Here is a 25,751-nt window from a genome sequence, read left to right on the forward strand (position 1 = left end):
CTGAATGAAATTTATTGGGGCAAAGGCAATGTTAAAAAGCAGTTTTCTTTTACGATGGCTTCCAAACATTGAAACAGATGGATTTTTTTAAAAAAAGATTTTATTTATTTATTCATGAGTGACACAGAGAGAAAGAGGCAGAGACATAGGAAAGGGAGAAGCAGGCTCCATGTGGGGAGCCCAATGCGGAACTCGATCCTGGGACTCTGAACCAAAGGCAGATGCTCAACTGCTGAACCAACCAGGCATCCCCAAATGAGGAATTTTTAAAAAACATCAAAATCATGTTATAACAAATAGAGTTTATGTTCATATGTAGAGAATACAGTATAACATTAATTTACGAAGCAGTCTCCAAGTTATGGTGCTTCCCTCCCCCCATCCCATTAATTCCTTAATTAGAGTGGCTCCAGGTTTCTTTTATGTAAATTAAACAAAATCTGAATCACTGGAAGTCTTTGATTCTAAGCAGAAACAGTTCTGGCTTACTAGAGCAGAAAAGAAAGTTCTTGGAAAGTATGGCAGAGACCATTATCTCCCAGAATTCATTCTTCCCTTCTTTTTAGTAATAGAATTCACTGAGTTTTTAGCTCAGGATGGCCTTCCAGCTACATAGCACATTTCTTAGCCATTCTCGCAGCTAGAATGGCTATTGTACTAAGTTCAGGTAAATAGGACATGAGTGGAAGTGCTGTGTGGAACTTTTAGATCATTGAGGTCTTTCCAAATGGTAGTAGGTGGCATAATTAGAATAGCCAGTATTACTTACCTATTTGGTCTAGAATGTTTCATTAGGGAGAAATTAACTTTTAGCTTATTTAAGCAACTTAGTTTTGGTTCTCCTAACCTGTACCCTAACTAGTACAGAGGCATCCTTAATAGCTCTGAAGAGAGATGAAAGGCTGGAAGAACCTTTGTTGAAAGGGGCAGGGGCAACAGAAAGCCATGTGGGTGGGTTCACAGCTACCTGAAAGATGAAGGCACAGGGATGTTCGATTAGGATATTCCTGTCATTCCACTGGACCCTGGATCCCACCACTGGCATCCTTCCTGTGCATTCTACATTCTTCAGGCATGGCTAGAACGCATTCTAAATGGTTCCAACAGCTTTATATCACTTGGGAGGATTCAAAGTCCTGCTTAGTGGCATCTACTTGGCTAACCATAGGTCTTTTTCATACCTTGGCTGCTTGGAGATGTATAAATGGAGAATTTAACTTTTCGGATTTATATAGTGGGAAGGGATCCTGTTTTTGAATCTCACACAATGAGAGATATTCCCAACCGGGAAGGGGGTTGAAATCATTGGAGTCTCTCAAACAATTACAAAATCCAAGTAAATATTTTTAAGTGTAGATTATTGCCTTATTTGACAATGAATGGGGTAAGTAGTTCTCTCATGTCCACTCTGAAAAACTGCAATGTGGACTAGGTGGTGGGAGTAGACAGATTAAAAAAATAAACCTGTAGCCTTTAGCATCTGATTTTTTTCCCCTTAATCCATGACACAAGACATCTTTTCCCCTATTTTATCAAATGAAAAATAGGCCACCGTCTTTATGTGCAAGACCGTTACTTAACTAGTTAAAAATTGTTCCTGTGATGTTCCTTTCCTGTTCCAGAATGTCTTGCTTATTAATCCTCTTGTCCAGTCCTTTTAAATGTTTCAGGATATGCTTTATGTTTTCATTATTGCAGTTTAATTCAGACATGGTTTTCATATAAAGATTGGAATTATTATTTTTTAAAGATTTTATTTATTTATTCATGAGAGACAGAGAGAGGCAGAGACACAGGCAGAGGGAGAAGCAGGCTCCATGCAGGGAGCCTGATGTGGGACTCGATCCTGGGACTCCAGGATCACACCCTGGGCCGAAGGCAGGCGCTTAGCCACTGAGCCACCCAGGTGTCCCAGGATTGGAATTTGTTGTTTTAAGCCTTTGAAATATTGATTAAAAGATAATAACTAAATATGTAAATCATAGAATTTGTTAGTTTTATATAGTATCTCTGATTCTTTATTTAAACTCTTGCTTTGTTTGAACTTATTTCAGTTTCTTTCATGCTTCTATGTCTCTTCCTGTTTCATGGTCTTTCTTATTTCTGAATTTCATCCTGCAGTACTTTAGCCCATTAACATTCTAGGACATGGTCAGATCCTCCTGTTAAATGCTTTAATGGGACCCTACCTTTTTAATTTATAGCATTTATCACATTTATGTATGTGTGATTTTTTTTTTTAATCTTTCCTACTGGAGTATAAGCTCTGTGAAGTGAAGAATGATTTATGTTTTCATCATTTTTGTGTGTCCCTAGTACATATTATAGTGCTTGACATGTCATAGGCATTCCAGTTTTTTGTTGTTGCTGAATAAATGATTATTATTCTTTTTTTAAAATAATATATATATTTTTAAATTATTTATTTATTTATTTATGATAGTCACAGAGAGAGAGAGAGGCAGAGACATAGGCAGAGGGAGAAGCAGGCTCCATGCACCGGGAGCCCGACGTGGGATTCGATCCCGGGTCTCCAGGATCGTGCCCTGGGCCAAAGGCAAGCGCCAAACCACTGCACCACCCAGGGATCCCGATTATTATTCTTTTTAACTTAAATTTCTCTTAGTTAACATACAGTACGGTCTTGGTTTCTGTAATAAATAAATGAACTAGAAGTGTATTATTTAGCTAATTTAATGATATACAGACATTCAAATAGAAATGTTTCAGTGGATGAGTACTATAATAAATTATGTACTATACTTGATATGTAAAAAATTTTAAATATTAAGAAAAACAACTGAATTTGAGCATGTGGTTCTAGGATTCTTTGTTTTCTGTTTATTGCATTCCTTTGGTTTTAGATTTTAACATTTGCCAGTGGGTGGCAGTATTGACTACCAGAACATACACTTAAACTATGACTTTATTCAGGTTGTAAAAATGATAGTTTTGTTTTAGAAAAATATAAAACTTTTAAATTCAAACTCATGAATATTTTATCCTGAAGTATTTTTTTTTTCTGGGTTAGTCATATGACATTCTAGGACATGCATGGTTACTTTAGGATAGTGTGTTGGTACACATCAGAGTATAGGTTGCACCTTGAAGAAATTCACAGGATAGCTTATATTTTCCTTTTTATATTTAATAATAAATATGATCTATTTTATTTAACTTTAATGACAATGAACGTACTAAATTAAATTCTTTTTTTAAAAAAAGATTTTATTTATTTGAGAGAGAGAGAGAGAGAACAAGCAGGGGGAGGAGCAGAGGGAGAGAGAGATGCAGACTCCCCCCGAGCTCCATTCCAAGACCTGGAGATCATGACCTGAGCCAAAGGCAGATGCTTAACTGACTAAGCCATCCAGGCACCCAGATTCTTTTAGTTCATTTTCCCACTAGCAAAATCAGCAGATCTGACTTTTTGCAAGTCAGTAAAATTAAGTTTTTATTCCTAACCCACTAAAAGTAAAGGTAGCATTGAGAATATGAATGCACACATGCACACACAAATATATATGTGACAGGATTTATTAACTAATTCACTCATTTATGTAACAACGTTTTGAACTACTACGTGCTAGAGTAGTGATTCTGTGCCTTTTGGATATATTGTGGAACAAAAAAGGCAAGGATCCTTGTGTAGCTTACTTACATTCAAACTAGGAGAGACTATACTTATATATATATATTAAGTATAGCATATTAGAAAGGGATAAGTGCCATGGAAAAATAAAGTAGAGCTGAGAAAGAGGGATAGATCTGGGGATGGGAGTTACAATTTAAAATAGAGTGCTCAGGTTAGGACTCATTGAGAAGGTGACATTTGCTCAAGACTTGATACAAATGAGGGAATTAACAATATAGGTATTTAGGAGAAGAATATTCCAGGTAGAGGGAACAGTCAGTACAAAGGCCCTAAGGTAGAAACATGCCCATTTTGTTTGATGACCAGCCAAAAGGCCAGTGTGCCTGGAATTAAATTACTGAGGGGGAGATTAGTCAGATATGAGCTCAGAGAGTTACAGAACAAAGGAGAGGCCTGGGAATGTGGGGTTAAGGGGTTGTTGGAGCAATGGAGGTAGGTGAAAAATGGAGCCAGATCAGCTAAGCTTTAGCATTGGGGAACCACTGTAAGAATTTTGACTTTTACCCTATGTGAAATGGGGAGTCATTGAAGAATTTTGAACAGAAGATTGATATAGTCTGTCTTAGTTTTAATAAAAGGTTTCTGTTGGCTTCTAATGGAGAAGACTAGAAGTAGAGTACCAGGTAAGAGGTTCCTGATATAATCCAGATAAGAGGTGATAGTAGTGTGGGCAGGCAGTGGAGGGACTAAGAACGACTTGAGTGCTAAACATAACTTGAAAGCAGGGTTAATAAGATTTGCTGATGCACTGGACATGGGAGGGGGTGAGAGAAAGAAGAGTCAAAGTGATTTTAAGACTTTTTAAACCACAGAGTATGATGGGGTTGTCATCAACTGATACGAAGAAGACTCTAGGAGGAATATCAGTTTGATTTTGGTATGTGAAGTTTGAGATGTCTTTTAGACATCTAGGAGGTGACGTTGAAGACACAATTGGGGTTTAGTGGAAGAGGTCTGTACTATAGCTATAAATTTGGATCTTAAGAATAGTAAATTAGAAACTATTGATGGTCCTTAAAGCCAAGAAATCAGATGAAATCACCAGGAAAGTGAGTATAGAGAGAGAATAGAACAGACTGAGCTGTGAGTCACAACATAATTCATAGGATACTCTGTACTAGACATACAGGTTCCTTCCTTACAGAAGCTTACTTGATGTTGAAATTTTACAAGCACGTATATTATTGCCTCTAACTTAGATAAGTAGAATAAACAAATCCTGCTCTAAATCCTAGCTAATTCTATATTTATCATTTTCAACTAATCAGAACCAAAGTCTGTAAAGCTTTGTTTTAAGCCTTCCACAATATGTTAGAAAGCGCTGTTCTTTGCTAACAGGACATTTCCTTTCTATATTATAATCGCATCATTGACCTAAACTGAGAGAACCAAGTATTCTTGGAACAGAAGAGTATAATGATTACCACTCACAATTCATTGTTCTATAAAATTTAAATGTTGTCAAAACAGCTGTGAGCATTTAAAATATACTAAAATTCATGCCTGAACTTTGGAGATTGGTTTAATGGGCCCAAAGAGTGTTTAGAATACTTTGGATACTGAAACAAAATCCGGTGACATTAGAAGATAAGTCTCTTACACAATTATCTAGTTTTGCCTTTTATCGGAGAACTTCGGCTTCAGTATGCATATTAAGTCATAAAATTATTTCTAGAATGATTACAAGTTATATACACCTCTTTTAAAATATCCCTTCTCAATATATTTTCCCTTTGTTGCTAGGAATCCAATTTTTTTTTGGGAAATTGCCTTTCATTTAGTGAGAGTAGTCTTGGTGAGCTGGTAAATCCAGATACCTGCCTAGTCTAAGCTTGATTTTTTTGCCTTATTTTGAAATGTTCTGAATTTCTCCAGTAATTCCCATTTTTCCTTAAGACAGCAAAAATTAGTTTCTGTGGCTTACAACCAGAGAAATCTGGTTGATATACCATACAAGAGATACTACTAGAGGGCATATACATGTATGTATATGTTATACATATTATGTATTTCCGTTATTAGCTTTATTTATTTATTTTTTTTTTTATTTTTTATTTTTTTATTATTTTTTTTTTATTAGCTTTATTTAAAACACCAAAAGTGGTATTTACAATATAGAGGTATTGATAGAAACTTGGCTTAACAGTCTGTATTTGATTCAGCTCAACGTTAGCTGCATTTTTTTAGTGTTTTTAATTGAGAACTGAAAAAAAAGAGTAAATATAATTTGGCCCTTTAAATCTATACCACCTTAATAGTAAAATATTTTTTCATGATGACTTTGATTAAATATGAATTAAAAGTATGAGCTCAAACTGTATCAATAAGTCCAGAATTCTAGAGTAAGATTAATTTTTCCCCTGAAAATCCTTTACTTGACTGTATAACATTTTGGTTTCTTTTCTTGCTTTAAATAATATGAACTCCACTTAGAGCCTTGATTTTAGAAATAAGAACCTACTGTTAAGTAAGGAATAATTCTTCTCCCTTGTTGGAGGACATCAGATTTTATTGCTAGATTTCCTGTTCTGTATCTTTGTACATAAAAATTATGGATTTTCTAGTAACATCAAAAATTTGTCTATAAATCTATTCACAAATTTGGGGGGACCTTTGAAGAATTGCTGTTTATCACTCACCTGAAGACTTTAAAGTTTTATCTTTCTTTATGTAGAAGCAAAGTTATTTTATAAATTTTGTGTAAAAAAATTTTAATTTTGTATTGATTTCCATTATAAAATCAGAGAGAGATTCCTTTAGAAAACCTTTTGCAGTGCAAAATGATTAGAATACATTGGAAAGGAAGAAAGAATGTAATTTAGTAGTCTGGAATTACTTTGGAAAAACTTTAAAAAACTTTGCTGCTCTTTCTTTATTCTAGGTTTTGTCCTTGCAAATTTTTTTCTCAATTTGATATCCCTGTGACTATAGGAATTTTTTTTTTTTTTTGAGAGAGAGAGAGAGAGAGAGAGAGAGAGAGAGGTTAAGGGGGGAGGACAGAGGGAGGAGACTCAAGCAGACTCCCCACCCAATGACCCCATGTCATGACCCGGAGATTGAGAGCCCAATGCTTTGCTGACTGAGCCACCCAGGGGCCCCTAGTATTATAGGTACTTTTTACTTGTAATTTTCACTTTTTCTTTGACATGTATATTTGTAATATCTAATAACATGAGTCTTCATTAACATAGAATGCCTGAAGTATACTCAGTTTTCTTACATATAAAATGAGGGGATTGACTTAAGAATAGGAAGCTTTTATGTATTATTGAATATTAAGTATGATCTCATTTTATCTTCTCAGAATCCTGTGCTCTTATGGTATAATTTGAAGCTTAAAGAAGTAACTTATCCCAAGTTTTCATATCTAGTAGGTGGGAAAACTAGGTTTACTTCATAGCTCATGCTTTTTTAATCTTTTTAAGCCCTAAGGTTATTCTCATTCAACCATTCATTTAGTAAATATATACTAAGGTCAATCATATAGGAGTTGTAGGCCATGTTAGAGATTATTCCTTTTGTTTGAAGCATGATGGGAAACCATTGAAAGATGTTGAGAAAGACAATGATAGGAGTGGATTTATATTTTTAATCATTCTGGTTGCATAGTGGAGAGTTGAATGTGATGGAAAGGGAACCAGAATGGAAATAAGGAGACCAGCTTGGAGACTATTGTTATGAATAGTCCAGGTGAGAACATGGTGGCTTGGACTAGGATGGTAGTTATAAAGGAAGGAATTGGTGGATGGTGTCTTGTACAAGTGACAGAATTTAAAGATGTTTATATTGCTGTGGTGCAGACACTCAGACACCAGTCAGTCAAAACAGATGCTGGCCTTAGGACTGGAGCAAGATCCTGGATGAGCCATGCCATGCCAGGCATTACCCCTGCAGTTGTTGATTAGAGAGGTTTGGATTATCTCAGGACAAGGGCCAAGGGAACTGGGAGAGAGGGCCAGGTACTTGAGGTAGCATCTACTTATGTTGAAACTTTTCCATATTTTAAAAAAAATCAGAAAGGCTGTACGCCTGGATACCTAATGAATGTCAGTCCAAGATTTGTTGATGGATTGGATATGGAGCGTGGGGGGAAAGAGGGAACTCTTTCTATTAAAATATATATAGAAATATAGCTATTTCTATAGCCCCATAGGCTTTGCCCTGAGCAGTGAGGTGAATGGAAGTGCTATTTACTGAGGTGGTAAACACTGGTGAAGGAGCAGATCTTAAAGGGAAGAGTTAATGGGACTCTTGGGTGGCTCAGTGGTTGAGTGCCTGCCTTCGGCCCAGGGCGTGATCCCGGTCCCAGGATCGAGTCCCGATACGGGCTCCTTGCGAGGAGCCTGTGTCTCTGCCTCTCTCTCTCTGTGTATCTCATGAATAAATAAATAAAACCTTAAAAAAAAAAAAAGAAAGGGAAGAGTTAAGATTTTAGTTTTGGACATAAGTTGGAGGTGATTATTAGATATCCAAAGGGTGATGTTATGTAGGTAGTTCGTCTTTGAATCTGGAATTCTAGCGGTAATACACTGGGGAGGGATCAAAGTATAATTCTACTCTTTATGATTGTAGACTAGCCTTTTCCCCTCAAAAATCTCTCAGCAGCCTTTACTAATGCCTGTACTTCCAGCATTAGAAATTCATTTATGCTCTTTGGATTATTAAACAACACATAATCTGTGGAAAAGGTAGTGTATTAAATCTTTATGAAATCCCCACTGTAATGTGAATTAGTTTATTACATCCTTTTCAAGACAGCTGAGATCTGCATACCTTGAGGAGATTCCCATAATGCTAGAAAAAAGTTTGCAGAGAGAGTTAATGCAGAGAGGTTGCATAAGGGGACACATTAGGAAGTGGTAGATAGAGGATTTTTCATGGATATATTTTTATTTAGAGAGTCTTGGGTCACCTGGATGACTCAGTCAATTAAGCATCCTACTCTTGATTTCTGCTCAGGTCATGATCTCAGGGGCCTGAGATTGAGCCCCGTCCAGAATGGAGCCTGCTTAATATTATCTCTCTTCCTCTCTGTCTGCACCTCCCCTACTCTCTAAAAAATAAATAAAAAATAAAAAGGAGTTGTATTTATTCAGAGAGAGAGAGAATGAGCAGGGGGGAAAGAGACAAGCAGATTCCCCACTGAGCAGGGAGCCCAGTTGGGGACTCAATTTCAGGACCTGAGACCATAACCTGACCCTAAGTAAGATGCTTAACTGAAAAAAACAAACAAACAAACAAACAAACAAACAAAAGATGCTTAACTGACTGAGCCACTCAGATACCTTATAAAGTTACATTTTAAATCATTTTATAGAATATAGAAAGCTACAAATTAAAATATTTAATTTTCTTTAAACTTTTAAGTCATATTCATAAATCTCATTCTATTATAAACTTACTAATTTAGAACAAAATAGAGACTATAGAGTTTGGCTCTAGACCATTCCTTCTAATAATTGCTGGAAGTTAACCTAAGATATGGTAGTAACAAAGATAAGAATTTTGACTGCTATTTTGTGTAGAAAATCAGATATTTTAGTTTACTGATTAAATTAAAAACTCTAGAATCCCGTTTTTCTGTATTAAATACCAAAAGTCTGATATCTTAAAACAATACACATTTATTAATCTCTTACCATTCTGAGGTAAGAAGTCAAGTCAGTTTCACTAGCCTCAGACGTCAGCATCACACTCCTTCTGGAGGCTCTAGGAAAAGATCTGCATTCTTGACTTTTCCAGCTCCAGTTCCTTGGACTTTTACTTTCCTCCATCTTCAAAGCTTGCAGCACAGCATCTAACTTCAGTGGTCATACTGCTTTCTTCTTTTGTATTCAGATCTCCCTTTCTTGTAAGGACACTTGTGATTATAGTTAGAGTCTGCTTGGATAATCCAGGATAAACTCCAGCTCGATTTCTAATTTAATCATATCTTCAAAGTGCCTTTTGCCAGATAAGATAATATTTGCAGGTTCCAGTGATGAAGACCTACATTTCTTTGGGGGCCATTATTTAAAGTCTCTGAAATATTGCTCTGAAATGTTTTGCTTTAGTGCAGATTTCATAAACATATTACTGCTTCAAATACAGTTCTGACTCTCTTAAAAGTTTTACATGCTGTTATTCCCTATCAAGCTCTTTGCCAAATAATATGCAGGTTATTTGTTCCCATCTCTGTGGCTTTAGATGGTAGGCTATTATTATTTTGAAAGTTTTAAATTTATAGAAAAGTTGCAAGAATAAGAATAGTACAGAGAATATCCAAGTGCCTTTTACCCAGATTCCCCTATTGTTAACATTTTACCCTATTTTCTTTATTATTCCTGACTTAAATGATTTAAAATGAATCTATATTTCCTTTTTAAGAAAGCAAGATATAAAAATTCATACCAATGGAGATATTACTTATATATCATGTCCATATGACCTCATTTATTTTCAGTTTAATTAGAGATTGGCAAACTTTTCTGTGAGTTTTGGAAACTTTGCAGACCATACGATCTATGTTGCAAGTATTCAACTCTACTAGTGCAAAAGCAGTCACAGGTGATATCTTAAATGAAGGAGCATGCTGTGTTCTAATAAAATTTTATTAACAAAAAGAGATAGTGGACTGGAGATTGCTCATTGGTTGTTTGCCGACCTGAATTGAATGAATTCTAAATGATTTAGAATTGGAATTAAAAAAATTTTTTTGTCAGCAGTATGTGTCTTAAATTTCTTCAGTTACCAAGAAATAGATTGTAGTCTTTTCACTCAGAAATAGTAACATTTTATGTATCTGATTTAAAAGATTATGTCATTATCAAAGAGAGAATCTAGAATGCTAGCTGGTTTGTACCTGAAAAACATACTCATAGCATGTAAATATTGAAAAGGAGTCTGAAGATGAATGAATGAATGAATGTGTGGGTGAGTGAACAAATAAACAAATGGGAACTTTATAGGCTAATGTTTCTCACATCAGGGTCTGTTTGGAAATTTTGTGGTTGAAGATAATTAAAACTTTTTGATATTAACATTTAAGGCAAGTGATCTCATAATTGAGTAGAAATGTCACTTGATTGCAATGTCAGCATTCCTGTTGACTATTAATTTGGGAACAAGTAGTATCACTTATTATAGGCTAAAGAGAATATTACTGAGGTGTTTTGATGCTTTTGTGATAAATGAAGTTTAAATGATAACATGGCATATGAATTTAAAAGATTTATTAAAGGTAAAGGAAACAAAAGTGATAGAATTATGTTAAGAAAATATAGATCTGTTGAAATTGTGTTAAAAATGTACTGTAGTAATAACTTTTTCTACTTGGGACCTATGATTTACTTTGAGAAAAACAGTGTCATCCATCATATTAAGTAAACATTAATTTTGTTGGTTTTATATGTTTGTTTATATACAATTTATACGTTTCTGTTGGTTTTATATTTATAAAGAGCTTCAGACATAAAGAATTAATATCTAGTTTTGTTTGAGTGTATTTTAGTTTCCTTAGAATTAAAATAATTAATGAACCTTAGGTTTGGTGAAAGTATATTTCATTAGGGAGCATTTCTTCAATTGGTTAAGTTTGAGAAACCTGATCTAGGCTAGTCTACATTTTACAGATGAGGAGACCAAGTCTCATGAGTAACGTGAATATGGGTAGGTAAAGGCAGTGCTATTAACTTAAAGTTATTTAAGTTACCCTGCACTTACTAATGCTTTTTATTTTATTATGCATAATAATTTTTTCTGCTTGAGGATGATAAGCCTCCCTACTGATGCCAGTTTGGTTGTTTTTTTTTTTTTTTTTTTTAAATATTTTATTAATTTATTTGTGAGAGACACAGAGAGAGAGGGAGGCAGGGACACAGGCAGAGGGAGAAGCAGGCTCCACGCAGGAAGCCCGACGTGGGACTCGATCCTGGGTCTCCAGGGTCATGCTCTAGGCCGAAGGCAGGTGCTCAATCCCTGAGCCACCTGGTTGTCCCTAGTTTGGTTGTTCTTAATAGTGATATTAAGAAAAAATAGAATTTTTATTTTTATATTTAATAGTTTATAAATTGTAAATGCTTTCATTTCCACTGTCTTTTAAAAATTTAGATATTTAAAATAGCTTTTAGGGGATAGATGGTAATTACTTTGATAGATGAAGGATTGATGATGGGAGAGGTAAACAGACTTGCCCAAGGTCATACTTATTGTCAGTGACCAAACTAGGATTTGAGTACATTGATTTGCAGTCTAATATTCTAGTAACATATTAAAGTAAATATGAAACTTTATGTTATTTAAATGATTCTTTCAGGTTGTGATATTTGTATCTGATTGGGTATTAGAATTTTTTTCCCCTGTGGGCATTATGTATGCTCTTAGAATTTTTTCTTTAAGTTCTATTTCAGACCATTTACTATGTATATTATATTTATTAATATAATGAGCATTGAAGTCTTAAAAAAAATCTTAATCCATATATTCTATTTCCATAACGTAAGGCCTTTGTATAATGCATTGTTTGATTTTTTTTTTTTTAATAGGTCCTGATTGTTCTTTGAATGTTCCTTCTACTGAGTCTTACTGGATTCTGCCAAATGTTAAACCCTTCAGTCCTTCTGTAGGTCGGGCTTCCCATAAAGCGGTTTTACATGGGAAATTTATGTGGGTGATTGGTGGATATACTTTTAACTACAGTTCTTTTCAAATGGTCCTGAAGTAAGTTTTGTTTTTTTTCAAATGTTCATAATCTACTTTTTTTTTAAAGCTAGATTACCTTGGCAATAAGACTATACTAAATGTCTTATTTTATTGCTGTCCAAATTTATAAATGTTTATATTAGTGATAGTATCTACTTGCTACATGGGACTGACTTGAGAATATATGAACGCAGTATATCCATAGTTAATTATTTGCCATTGTGTATCTAGGTTTGTTTTATAGAAGTTTCATTACCTCTCTAGAGAGTGCTTTTTGCATATTCTTAGCATGAAAATATTAACTTCAAATAAGTAGGGGGCCATGCCTATATTGGATATTATAAATCCTGTCACCTTTTATTTTTTAGAATGAAGTGTAATTGCTTATATAAAAATACTTTCAGTTCTGTAAATTTTAATTTACCTAAGCTTTTACTTTGCCTTTACTTTACAACCTTTTGGGAAAACAGTGCCAGTATTATAAATCATTCATTAACTGTTGGTGCAATAGAGATAATCCTCTGCAAGATTGGATAATATGAGAAATTATATGGGTGGCAGCTTTATCTGACTTTTTTTTCAGCTGGCGATTGCATTTTATCAGCTATTAACAGAATAAAGGAGGAAATAGAGTAATTTGATTACTGTAATCAATTAGTAATTTGATTATCAGTGTTGTTTTCAAGGGTGATATTCATAATATATTATAATTGATACAACTTGGGCATTAATCAATCAGAACCGACTTTGTTAGTATTCTTTGTAACATTGTATATATTGCAGATAGGCTCCTTGCAAATAGGCATTGTACTTATAATTTTTTAAGTATGTATTTTTGCTTTTGTCCCAAATATTGCATGGGTCATACTTAGACTAAAATATGTTGGTTGCTTCTCTGAAATTCAGATTTAACTGAGCATCCTATATTTTATCTGACAACCCTACCCACTGAAAATATTAACCTTGTTAATTTGGAGAATATAAAAATAGTCTGTGTTTAAGAGGAGATTGCTTTAAAACTATGATTGAATTTGATAGGAATTAAAGTATAAAGTAAATTCTGGAGAGGAAGGAAAGGAAGAGTTAAATATTTAAGTGAAGAATTAGAATTAGGTATCACAATATATGAAAGATAAAATATTCTAGAAGGAATTGTAGGAGAATTGGTAGGATTAAATGAGTTGTTAAGATATGAAAAGAACCTGAAGAAATAAGATTTAAATGTGGAAATGAGAAGGAAATTAACTAAGATTAATGAAAATGAAAAGCCTATGAAAATAAAGTAAAACTTTGAAATAAATTGTGGTATTTGCAAAGTTGAGTTGTGAAGACAGAGTTCGATTGTCAAGGAAACATGGGACTCTTAAAAGTTTGTGTTCTGTACAAGTTTAATAGCATATATATTTTTTAAAGATTTTATTTATTTAATCATGAGAGACACACACACAGAGAGAGAGAGAGAGAGAGAGAGAGAGAGAGAGAGGCAGAGGGAGAAGCAGGCTCCATGTAGGGAGCCTGACCTGGGACTCGATCCTGGGTCTCCAGGATCACGCCCTGGGCTGATGGTGGCGCTAAACCACTGAGCCACCCTGGGCTGCCCAGTTTAATAGCATATTTAAAATGAAGTGGTAAATGTTACTTGATACTCCCCTAAACTTATATATTTCCCATGTGACTCAGTTTAACTTTTTTTTGTCTGAAACTTGGTTCTTTTGCTTATTATGTTTAGTTTTGTACTAAGCTGGGAGGTGTCAGAATAGAAGTAACCTTGTTGCTGTTTTCACAGGTTAGAGAATTTTTTTTTATTATTATTTTCAATGTAGTTCAATTTTAGGTAGGTAAGGATATTTACTAGCTTTTATTTATTTTTTTGAAGATTTTACTTACTTATTCATGAGAGACAGGGAGACATAGGCAGAGGGAGAAGCAGGCTCCCTGTGGGGAGCCCGATATAGGACTCGATCCCAGGACCCGGGGATCATGACCTGAGCCAAAGGCAGACACACTCAACCACTGAGCCACCCAGGTGCCCTATTTACTAGCTTTTAGAAGTGATGTAAAATAAATAAATAAATAAATAAAAAAGAATTGATGCCAGTCATAAGTCAATTTATCTTATATAGAATTTAATTGCGATGTAGATGTTACATTTTAAGCAGAATTATTCAATAAGATATACAAGTTCTATATTAGTGTATTAAATTAGAATATTTGACAGAACATAAATATGTTTATATATATATATAAATACATGTTAGTGAGAATTAACATGTATTTATGGGCATAGCAAATGGATTTGAGTATTTACTGTATGCTTGATACTTGGGACAAATCAGCGGACATAATTAATGTCCCTATCTTTATGGAATTAGTGAGGAAAGACAGGCAATTAGAAAAAAAAGCATAATTACCCTAATAAGTACGTTGTAAGTAAATTATATATATGCACATATATATATAGAGATAGATAGCAAGATAGATAGGATAAGCAAATCATGAGTGCCAAAGAGGAGAGCTGCAGTTATAAATTCAGTGGTCAAGGGTAGGTATCACAAGAAAGGTGATAACAGACTTGAAGGAAGTTAGGCATTGGCATTGCAGTTATCTAAAGGCAGGGAAAAGAGCCAGATGAAAGCCTTAATGTGGTAGGTACTTGGAGAGTTCAAGCTAGAAGGAAGCATGAAATTGCATTGATAGTGGGGGAGAGAGACAGGTCATATAGGATGTTGTAGATCTTTCAAGAGTCATGGGAATGTTTGAGCATGCTTTGACTTATATTTTAAAGGAGTCACTTTGCCTACTTTGTTAAGAATGTATTGGGATTGAGAGGAAGAGTAGAAATGGGGCTTGAGTTGTGATGAGATCATCAAGGGAATGAATTCTAGGTGGAGAAGAGGACCAGGAACTGATCTGGATGTACCATATCATTAGGAGGTCAGGGGAAAAGAGGAGAAACCATCAGAGGAGACTGAAAAGGAGTGGCTGGTGAGGTAGGAATACCAAGAGTATGGTGTCTTTGAAGGCAAGGGAAGAGAGTATATGGGTAGGAAGGATTGATTAGCAGTATCAAATGCTTATGATTAACCAGGTCAAGGAAAATGAAGCCTGAGAAGTGGCCAGGGATTTAGCAAGTTGGTTTTAACAAAAAGTTTTGCTGGAGTGTTGTTTGTAAAAGCTTGATTTGAGTTAGTTGAAGAGAGAGTGGAAAAGTTCAAGGAGGGGCAAGGAAAAAAGAGGTAGTAAAGAAATGGGGTGATAGTTTGAAGGGGCAGTAGTGCGGTCAAGAGAAATTTTTCTTGCTTTTTTTTATATATAAGTGAGGAAAATAACATCATGTTTTTATGCCGATGGGAATTATCCAGTAAGATCAGAAAGTGGTGATGTAGGTAGGAAGGAGATGAGCAAACTGCTAGAATGTTGTGGGATCTGGTACTCCAGTAAACTCCAGTATAGTTTATTGAGAGCAGCAATAGCCAACTGCCAAGTAGGGGTCTAGGACCTAGATGCTAAGAATAGTTTTGCATTTTTATTTTATTTTATTTTATTTTATTTTATTTTATTTTATTTTATTTTATTTTATTATTTTATTTTATTTTATTTTATTTATTTTAATTTATTTAATTTAAAGTTTTTGTTTATTTATTCATGAGAGACACGGGGAGAGAGAGAGGTAGAGACACAGGCAGAGGGAGAAGCAGGCTCTATGCAGGGAGCCCGATGTGGTACTCGATCCCAGGACTCCAGGATCACACCCTGGGCTGAAGGCAGGTGCTAAACCACTGAGCCACCCAGGGATCCCCTAGTTTTGCATTTTAAATGGCCTGTAGAAAAGAACTGAAGAAGAATGTATGAGACCAATGTGTTACACAAAGCCTAAAATATTTATTATCTGGCCCTTTACAGAAATAGTTTGCTGGGCCCTAATTTATGGTAACTTGGTGGAAAGCAGTGTGCTGAGTTTAGATATAGGTACAAGTCAGTGGAAATTATGTTCTGATTGATTATATTTCCTCATTTATATCATATATACATACTTTATAGGTGGGAAATAGGCTAAACATAATACGGAAGACAATTTTTGATAATCTTTTCTTTTTTTTCCTTCCTTCCGTCCTTCCTTCTCTCCTTCCTTCCTTCCGTGAAGAGAGCTCCCTAACCTTTTCTGATAAGTTGGAGGAAGAAAGAGAAGAGGGGGGAAAATAATGGATAATGAACTTCTTAAACATATTCTAGTCAGTTCTTAGCTGGGTGCTTCCCTTTGTATGTTTTGGCAAATTGAGGAAATTTGAGTGTAGAGTATGATGGTGACAACTGGAGTTCTGTTAGATAAGCATTTGAGATTCATAGTTTAGAACTTCTGTTTTCGTATGTACATTTTTAATATTTTTTTTAATTTTTATTTATTTATGATAGTCACAGAGAGAGGGAGAGAGAGAGAGAGAGAGAGAGGCAGAGACATAGGCAGAGGGAGAAGCAGGCTCCATGCACTGGGAGCCTGATGTGGGATTCGATCCTGGGTCTCCAGGATCGCGCCCTGGGCCAAAGGCAGGCGCCAAACCGCTGCGCCACCCAGGGATCCCTGTATGTACATTTTTAGAACAAACATTAATTTTCTTTTTGTATCCTACAATCCAACAAGTACCTTATTTTTACAGGAGCTTCTACTTACTATATTCATTTTATCTCAAAAAGTGATCTGTGAACGAGTTATATTTGGCATAGGAAATACATACTTCTTAGTTAATTTATATAATGCTAAACTTTGTGTAAAAGAATAAAAATAAAGCAAATGGCTATTGTAAAAATGGAGATAATTTTCATCTATTTTGAAAAAGAAGCTGGCTTTTAAAAAAGTCAAAAATGCGGAACAGCTCACTTATTGTTTAGGCTAATCAATTGGTTGAAATTGTTTTTTTTTTTTTTTTAATTGGTTGAAATTGTTAAAGGTAATTGAACAAATTAATTCCAGTAATAAATAGCCTAGTCAAGTTAATGTATATTACACATTTAGGTGATTGAATTCTAATTTAGAGTAGGTATATCTTGAATGAGTCTTTATTTACAATTTCTAATGTGGTACATAAAACTATGAGTTTATTAGTTGTAATTGTTTTTGAATTTAATGAATACTTGAATACAAGTGAGGAAAGCATATGCAAATTAAATAAACAAAAATGAACCTTAACTTATAAAGTATTTTTCTTTTTTTCACTTTTAGTTACAACTTAGAAAGCAGTATATGGAATGTAGGAAGTCTATCAAGGGGTCCTCTCCAGAGATATGGACACTCTCTTGCTTTATATCAGGTATGATCCTGCTTTTTAAAATTCTAATCTTTTTTTTTTTTTTTTTTTTTAGATTTACCTTTAAGGAGAAAAATACTAAATCTCAGGTTTATTTCAAATACTTAATGAGAACAGTAGTAGATTGTAGATCACATAACTTGAGATTTTGAGATGTCACAAACTCATATGGTATTTTACTAAAAAAATAGATTGTAGAACAGTTCTTTGAACATGAGAAGAAATGAAGATTGAGTTTTTGTCCATGGCTTTATACCTAGTTATCAGGTTAATCACTTTTTAAAAATTATAGTACACATAAAATGTACCATGTTAACTATTTTTAAATGTAGTTTCAGTGATATTAAGTACATTCAAATTGTACAACCATTACCACATTATTTCCAGACCTTTTTTCATCTTGCAGAACTGACACTCTACACCCATTAAACAGTAACTTCCCATTTCCTCCTTCCCCAGCCCCTGGCAACTGCTTTTCTACTTTCTCTGGGAATTTACTCTAGGGCCTCATATAAGTGGAATCATATAGTATTTGTCTTTTGACTGGCTTATTTCACTTAGCCTAATGCCCTCAAGGTTCATCCATGTAGTATATGCTAGAATATCCTTCCTTTTTAAGCCTTAATAATATTCCATTGTATGGATAATACTACATTTTGTTTATCCATTTATCCATTGATAGACCCTTAGGGTTGTTTTCACCTTTTTGGCTCTTGTGAATAATGTTATTGTGAACATGGGTTTATAATTATCTATTTAAGTTCTTACTTTAAATGTTTTGGGTAGATAGCTAGAAAAGGAATTGCTGGACTATATCACAATTCTATTTTTAATTTTTTGAAGAATTACCATATTGTTTTCCTTTTTTTTTTTTTTTAAAGATTTTATTTGTTTATTCATGAGAGATACAGAGAGAGAGGCAGAGACACAGGCAGAGAGAGAGAAGCAGGCTCCATGCCGGGAGCCTGACGTGGGACTCGATCACGGGTCTCCAGGATTACGCCCTGGGCTGAAGCCAGGTGCCAAACCGCTGAGCCACCCAGGTGTCCCCCCATATTGTTTTCTACAGCAGCTGCACCATTTTACATTTTCACCAGCAGTTCCTAAGGTTCTAATTCCATCACATCCTTGTTAACACTTGTTATTTTCCGGTTTTTTTTTTTTTTCAATAACAGCCACAATTTTGTATTCCTACCAGTAGTGCACAGGGTTCTACTCCTCCACATCCTTGTTAACACTTGTTATTTTGTTATTGTTTATTGTTCTTTTTTATAATAGTCACCCTAATGTGAAATAGTATCTCACTGTGGTTTTGATTTACATTCCTTTAATAATTAGTGATGTTGAATGCCTTTTCAGGTACTTACTGGTTATTTGTATACTTCCTCTAAAGAAATGTATATTCAAGTCTTTTGCCCATTTTTAAAATCAGGTTATTTCTTTGTTATTGAGTTGTGGGTGCTTTATATATTCTAGGTATTAACCCCTTGTCAGATACATGATTTGTGAATATTTTCTTCCATTCTGTGGGCTGTCCTTTTACTCTGTTGATATGTTCTCTGATACACAAAAATGTTTAATTTTGGCATTGTCCGATTTATCTATTCTTTTCTTTTGTTCTCTGGGCTCTTGGTGTCTTGTCCAAGAAATCATTGCCAAATCCAATGTTATAAAGACTTTTCCCTATGTTTTCTTTTAAGAGTTTTAAAGTTTTAACATTTATATTTAGGTCTTTAATCCAGTTTGAGTTAATTTTTTGTTAAGGTAAGGGTTCACTTTCGTTCTTTTGCATGTGTATATTTTGTTTTTCCAGCACAATTTGTTGAAAAAACTGTCTTTCTCTCACTGAATGGTCTTGGTACCCTTGTTGAAAATCATTTCACCATATGTATGAGTGTTTATATCTGGGCTCTCTATTTTTTTGATTTGTATCTGTGTACCAGTACCAGTACCACACAATTTTGATTGTTGTAGTTTTGTAGTAAGTTTTGAAATGAGGAAGTATGAGACTTCCAACTTTGAGACCAAAGTTGTTTTTCAAGTTTATTTTGCCTATTCAGGGTCACTTAAGATTCCATACATATATTTTAGAATAGATTTTTCTGTTTCTTCAAAAAATGTCATTGAGATTTTGATAGAGATTGTACTGTATTCAGTTACTCTGGGTATTTGTGTAATTCATGAATTTAGTATGATTAAAATGATTGGCTACTTAACTGGTCTTAACTGGTTTTTATTTTGTATCATCAAAGATTCCTATGTTTTGTGGTCTGTGACTAGACCCTTTAAATTCGAACTTACATATTTTCTGTGCTTATTTAAGAAAATGTGGAAAATACAGGAGTGATATAAAGAATAAACTGCAACTCTTTTCTTTGCATATGCATATTTTAAAGATAATATAAAAACCTCTCTATGTACATATGTATGTGTGTATATATAAATGCTTTCTTTCTTTTAATTTTGGTTTTTAGTTTTAGTGTTTCGATTTATTACATTTTTTTGGTAATGGCTTTTGAGATGTAACTGATATACTATATAGTTTACTCATCTGAAGTGTGCAGTTTTTTTAGTCTATTCAGAGTTCTGCAACAGTCTTTTGCAGATTTGCATAAAATTGCAGAGTTGTATAATCAGTTTTAGAACATTTTTATTACCTCACAAAGAAACTTGTACTCTTTATAACTGCACACCTCCTCATCCTCCCAGCTTTAAGCAATTGTGAATTTACTTCCTGTCTCTATAGATTTGTCTCTATAGATTTTGTCTCTTCTGAACATTTCATATAAATGAAATTATGTACTATATGGTTTGTGACTAGCATGTTGCTGTATGTATTTCATTTTTATGGCTAAATAATATTCTATTATAATATTCTATTCTATTACATTTGCTTTATCCATTTATCAGCTGATGGACATTTGGGTTGTTTTCACCTTTTGGCTATTATGAAAATGCTGCTGTGAAATTCATGTGTAAGTTTTCGTGTGGACATATGCTTATGTTTCTCTTGGGTATATATGTAGGATTGAAATTGCTGGGCCAAATGGTAACTCTATATTTAACTTTTTGAGGAATTGCCAGACTGTTTTCTAGAGTGGCTGCACCATTTTATATTTCTACCAGTCATATATGAAGGTTCTAGTTATTTTACTATTCTATCCTTGCCAAACTGGTAGTTTGACATCATTTTGATTGTAGTCATCCTAGTATTTGTGAAATGGTATCTCATTTTGTTTTGATTTGCATTTTCTTGTTGACTAATGATATGAGTCATCTTTTCATGTGCTTCTTGCCTGTTTATATTTTCTTTGGAGAAATGTCTATTCAAGTCTTCTTCCCATTTTTTATTTCTTTATTTTTAATTTAATTTTCTTTATTTTAAAGATATTATTTATTTGAGAGAGAGAAAGCACAAGTGGTGGAGGGGAGAGGGCAGAGGGAGAAGAGGCAGGCTCCCCTCTGAGCAGAGAGCCTGACTCCAGGTTCTGGGATCATGACCTAAGCCAAAGGCAGCTGCTTAAACTGACTGAATACTGCCCCCTCAACCCTACCCCCTGCATCTCCCTCTTCCCATTTTTTAATTGGGTTGTTTTATTTTTGAGAAGTAAGGGTTTTTTTTTTAATATATGAGTCACTTATCAGATACGTGATTTACAAATATTTTTTTCCATTCTGTGTGTCTTTTGAAGCACAAATTTTTTTAAATTTTGATGAAATCTGATTTATAATTGCTTTTCTTTTTTTGCTTGTGTTTTGGTATCATATTTAAGAAACTGTTGGCCAAATCCAGGGTTATGAAGGTTAAAATTCTTTATAAGAATTTTATAGTTTGGCTCTTACATTTAGGTCTTTATCCATTTTGAGTTTTTTGAACATGGTATGCAGTAAGGGTTCAAGTTCATTCTTTTGCATGTTGACTATCTAGTCTCTTTATACCATTTGTTGGAGAGGCTATTCTTTTCCCCCTGAATGGTTTTTGGCACTCTTGTCAACTATTAGTTGGCCCTAGAGGTATGAATTTATTTCTGGATTCTCAGTTCTATCGATTTATATGCCTGTAGCACACTGTTTTGATTACCTTTCCTTTGTAGTAAGTTTTGAAGTCGAAAAGTATGAGTCCTCCAATTATATTTTTCTTTTTTAAGATTGTTTGGATATTCTAGGTCCCTTGTAATTCCATGTGTTTTGAAATCAACTGGTCAATTTCTACAAAGAAACTCTCTAAGAGACTGCATTGATCAATTTGAGGATTATTGCCATTTTAACTATATTAAATCTTTCGACTCGTGAGCATGGAATGTCTTTCCATTCATTTAGACCTTTTTAAATTTCTTTCAACGACGCTTTGTAGTTTTCAGAGTTAAAGTTGGTAATTTCTTTTGTTTAATTTATTTCGTGAATGGAATTGTTTACTTAATTTCATTTTTGGATTGTTCATTTTAAATGTATAGTAATAGATTTTTTTGTACATTGATTTTGTATTCTGTAATGCTACTAAATTCATTTATTAGCTCTAATTACTTTCTTTATTTCTTAGGATTGTCTATGTACAAATTCATATAATCCACGATAGAAATATTTTACTACTTTTCCATTCTGGCTGCTTTTATTCAGTTTTTGCTTTTTTGCTTTGGCTAAAACCTCCAATACAATGTTGAATATAGTGGTGAAAGTGGCCATCTTTGTCTATTTTCTGATCTTAATGGGAAAGCATCAGTCTTTTACCACTAAGTGTATTATTAGCTGTGTTTTTCTTAGGTGCTCTTTATTAGGCTGATGAAATTCCTTTCTATTTCTAGGGTAGTAATAATGTATGTCATTTATATATCATCCATTTAAGTCATGTAATTGAAATTATTTGTATAATTAAAAAGTGCTATAAAGTATTTGCTCATAGCCATGAGAAATGGTAATAAAAATGTACCCCACATAGTGTATCAATGTGGCCTTTTTGGTGTACAGTGCTTGATGAAAACAGTGAATGAGACTAGCACAAAGCGGTACACCTAGATGGTAAAATTTAAATGTAAGAACTCAGCAACTAAGATAGTTAAAAAACATAGTCAATTTAACTATATAATATAGCTCTTATTTTTTTATTATTTTTTTAATATAGCTCTTTTAAATAAAGTATCTTAAAGTAACTTTTTGAAAGCATGGATTCCCGCAACCTTTTTGTAGGGAAAAGCATTAATTCCCATTTGACTTTCTATAAATAAGAACTATGTCTTATACATGTTGTAATTACTGAAGTTTAGTGTTAAAATTGAGCCTTTATTTTTAATTAATCTATATTGCTAAGTTACAGTTATTTTGCTTATTAATATATGTTTTTTAATTTACAGGAAAACATCTTTATGTATGGAGGCAGAATTGAAACAAATGATGGCAATGTCACAGACGAATTATGGGTTTTTAACATACATAGTCAGTCATGGAGTACAAAAACTCCTACTGTTCTTGGACATGGTCAGCAGTATGCTGTGGAGGGACATTCAGCACACATTATGGAGTTGGATAGTAGAGATGTTGTCATGATCATAATATTTGGATATTCTGCAATATATGGTTATACAAGCAGCATACAGGAATACCATATCTGTGAGTTACTTTGAAAATGTAACTATATACTCTTTATTAGTTGAGAATATTTTTATCTTTAATAAAATCTTCTTATGAGTTTAGCCAAATGATGAGTTCTTTGAATCAGAATTATGAACTAAGAGTTAATAATTTTTAATATAAATCTTTTGATTTTGTATTAGGTTTTGTCCTTTAATATTTAAATTTATCTTAGCTAAAAGTGGGGAAATGTTACATACCAGTTACACATTTTTCAGGAATTGAGAATATTTATAAATATGAGAAATTCCAACAGATGGTGCTATTTCTTTGAATTTTACTTATGAGCCAGGAGCTAAAACTAACCCAGTTTCTTTACTATGCATTCCATGATTTCAGGATTTTCAGTTTTCAGGGTTCTATTTCTAATCTTACTGCAATATCTCTATATATGTATTATTATTTTAAAGTAAGCTTCCTGAAGATAGTATGTTTACTTTTATGAGAGATTATTATCTGGTGTATGAAGGTGACCGAGACAATCTATATGTGACTTTTGTACTATAGTCTTAAATACTTGTCTTTGTTTTTCTGATACTTAATTTTATTTTGAATCTTAGGACATTTTCAAACATAAGATTTTTTAAGAATTTGTCTAAAATACCATATGGTCCCTATTTAGATTGAAGACCATATTCCATTTCTGGATCTGGCCAGTATTATGAACTTTTGTGTATAGACAGCTATATCCAACTATTTAGAGTCCTTGTGTAGTCTTACTGAGGAATCTCACTTGCAGAGCAACAAGAGAGTCCTTGATGTGCTCAGAAGACTCCCTTTCTAAAAATACTCCTCCTTTCCCCCTGCAGTCCTTTCAAGTGATCAGTTTGGTTTTTGAAATCCCCACTGCAGCTGAGTGGGTAGTGGGATATGTGTTCTCCTTTCTTTCTTTTTTTTTTTTTTTTTTGGTGTTCTCCTTTCTTATTGCCATTTTACACTGTTTCCGGTCCTTCCTCCTTCAAAGCACTCAGTTTTGAATCTTAGATCATCAGACTGTGTTACCTATTACTTCTTCACTCTTCTGTTGCTCCTCAGATCACTGTCCTTTATTCCTTGAAAAATACAGCTTCTGGTTTACTAACATTCCGTCTGACAGAATACATTACAATACAATATATTAGCTAAATATTTTTCTGATTTCAGTATCCACTTAAATACTTCTTCTAATACTTGGACTCTCATTTTTTTTTTTAAGTCTCTCAGAGATTTTGTTTTCCATTCAGTTTGAGTCACTCTCTCCCATTGTCATACTCTTGACCTTGTGTACCTCAGTGAATCCCGTCATTTCCATTTCAGGTATCTTACTCTTGGAGTGTCACTGTTCCTTCCAGCTTATTTCTTCTAGTACCTCAACCTGACCATTCTCCAGCCTTACTAGAGCTGTTAGTCCACTGAACCTCCTATCAGTTTTTCTCTGTCACTCCCTTATCTGTACTTCTAACCTTACCCAACTTGAAGTTCATAATCACCAGTCTTTCCTCTAAGTCTCCTAAATTGACCATTTCATACATTTCCCTCTCTTCAAATTTCCAGCACTTCTTCCCCATGATTACTCTCAGCCATCAGTGGCCTTAACTTTTTGTTTTACTAGGCAAACAGAACATATCTAAAGAGAACAACTGCTGATGGGAACATTTTGGAGTGTTATGGTTAATAAGCAATGCTGCGCTGAATGAACTACTATGTACACATATTATTGCTGTCACAGAGTTGTGGTATTGAAGCAAATGTGGCTGTCATTGCATTTTTTAGATGGGCCCAAGAGTTGTTTAAGCAACAGTTACAAGTCTTCTATGTAGAAAGATAGTTTTGTTTTTTGATTTTGTTATTAATTTTTGGTTTTATTACGGTGTTCAGGGAATGTTGTAGGTATTATTTCTACTTTTTGTAATTGAGATTTTCTTTGTGGGCTAATCTTCATATTTTATAGATACTTAAAAAGGAGGTAAATCTTGTATCAAGGTATGGCATTTGAAATATAAATATACACACACACACATCTATCATGTCTACCTCATTGATCTGGTTAGATATTCTTTTCTTTCCTTACTTTCTTTTGTACTTTATCGGTCATGCTCTGAAAACTGAATTAAAGTTAAAAATGTTAGTTTATTTTTGCCTATTTCTTCTTATATATTCTGGAATTTATACTTTATAAGAGTTGCTATTATGGATATTCATAACTGTCATATCTTTAATTGCAAGTTGTACTTTTTAAATTTTTTTTTAAAGATTTTATTTATAAAAAAAAAGATTTTATTTATTTATTCATGAGAGACACACAGAGAGAGAGGCAGAGACACAGGCAGAGGGAGAAGCAGGCTCCATGCAGGGAGCCAGACGTGAGACTCGATCCCGGGTCTCCAGGATCACACCCTGGGCCAAAGGCAGACAGACGCTCATCCACTGAGCCACCCAGGCGTCCCTCAAGTTGTACTTTTTTTTTTTTTTTGTACTTTTTAATATTACAAATTGCTTTGCTTGCTTAA

General features: G+C 33.9%; 1 protein-coding gene across 1 annotated transcript in view; it reads left to right on the plus strand.

Moving 5' to 3' along the window:
- ATRNL1 (attractin like 1) overlaps positions 1-25,751 on the plus strand; it is a 762,129-nt gene that overhangs the window by 36,965 nt on the left and 699,413 nt on the right. Inside the window, exons 6-8 of the mRNA XM_072740185.1 lie at positions 12,178-12,352; positions 17,553-17,640; positions 22,986-23,241. Of these exons, the coding sequence (XP_072596286.1) occupies positions 12,178-12,352; positions 17,553-17,640; positions 22,986-23,241 (519 nt within the window). The remainder of the gene's footprint in view (positions 1-12,177; positions 12,353-17,552; positions 17,641-22,985; positions 23,242-25,751) is intronic.

This window comes from Vulpes vulpes, chromosome 15, assembly GCF_048418805.1.
Source record: "Vulpes vulpes isolate BD-2025 chromosome 15, VulVul3, whole genome shotgun sequence".
NCBI lineage: Eukaryota > Metazoa > Chordata > Mammalia > Carnivora > Canidae > Vulpes > Vulpes vulpes.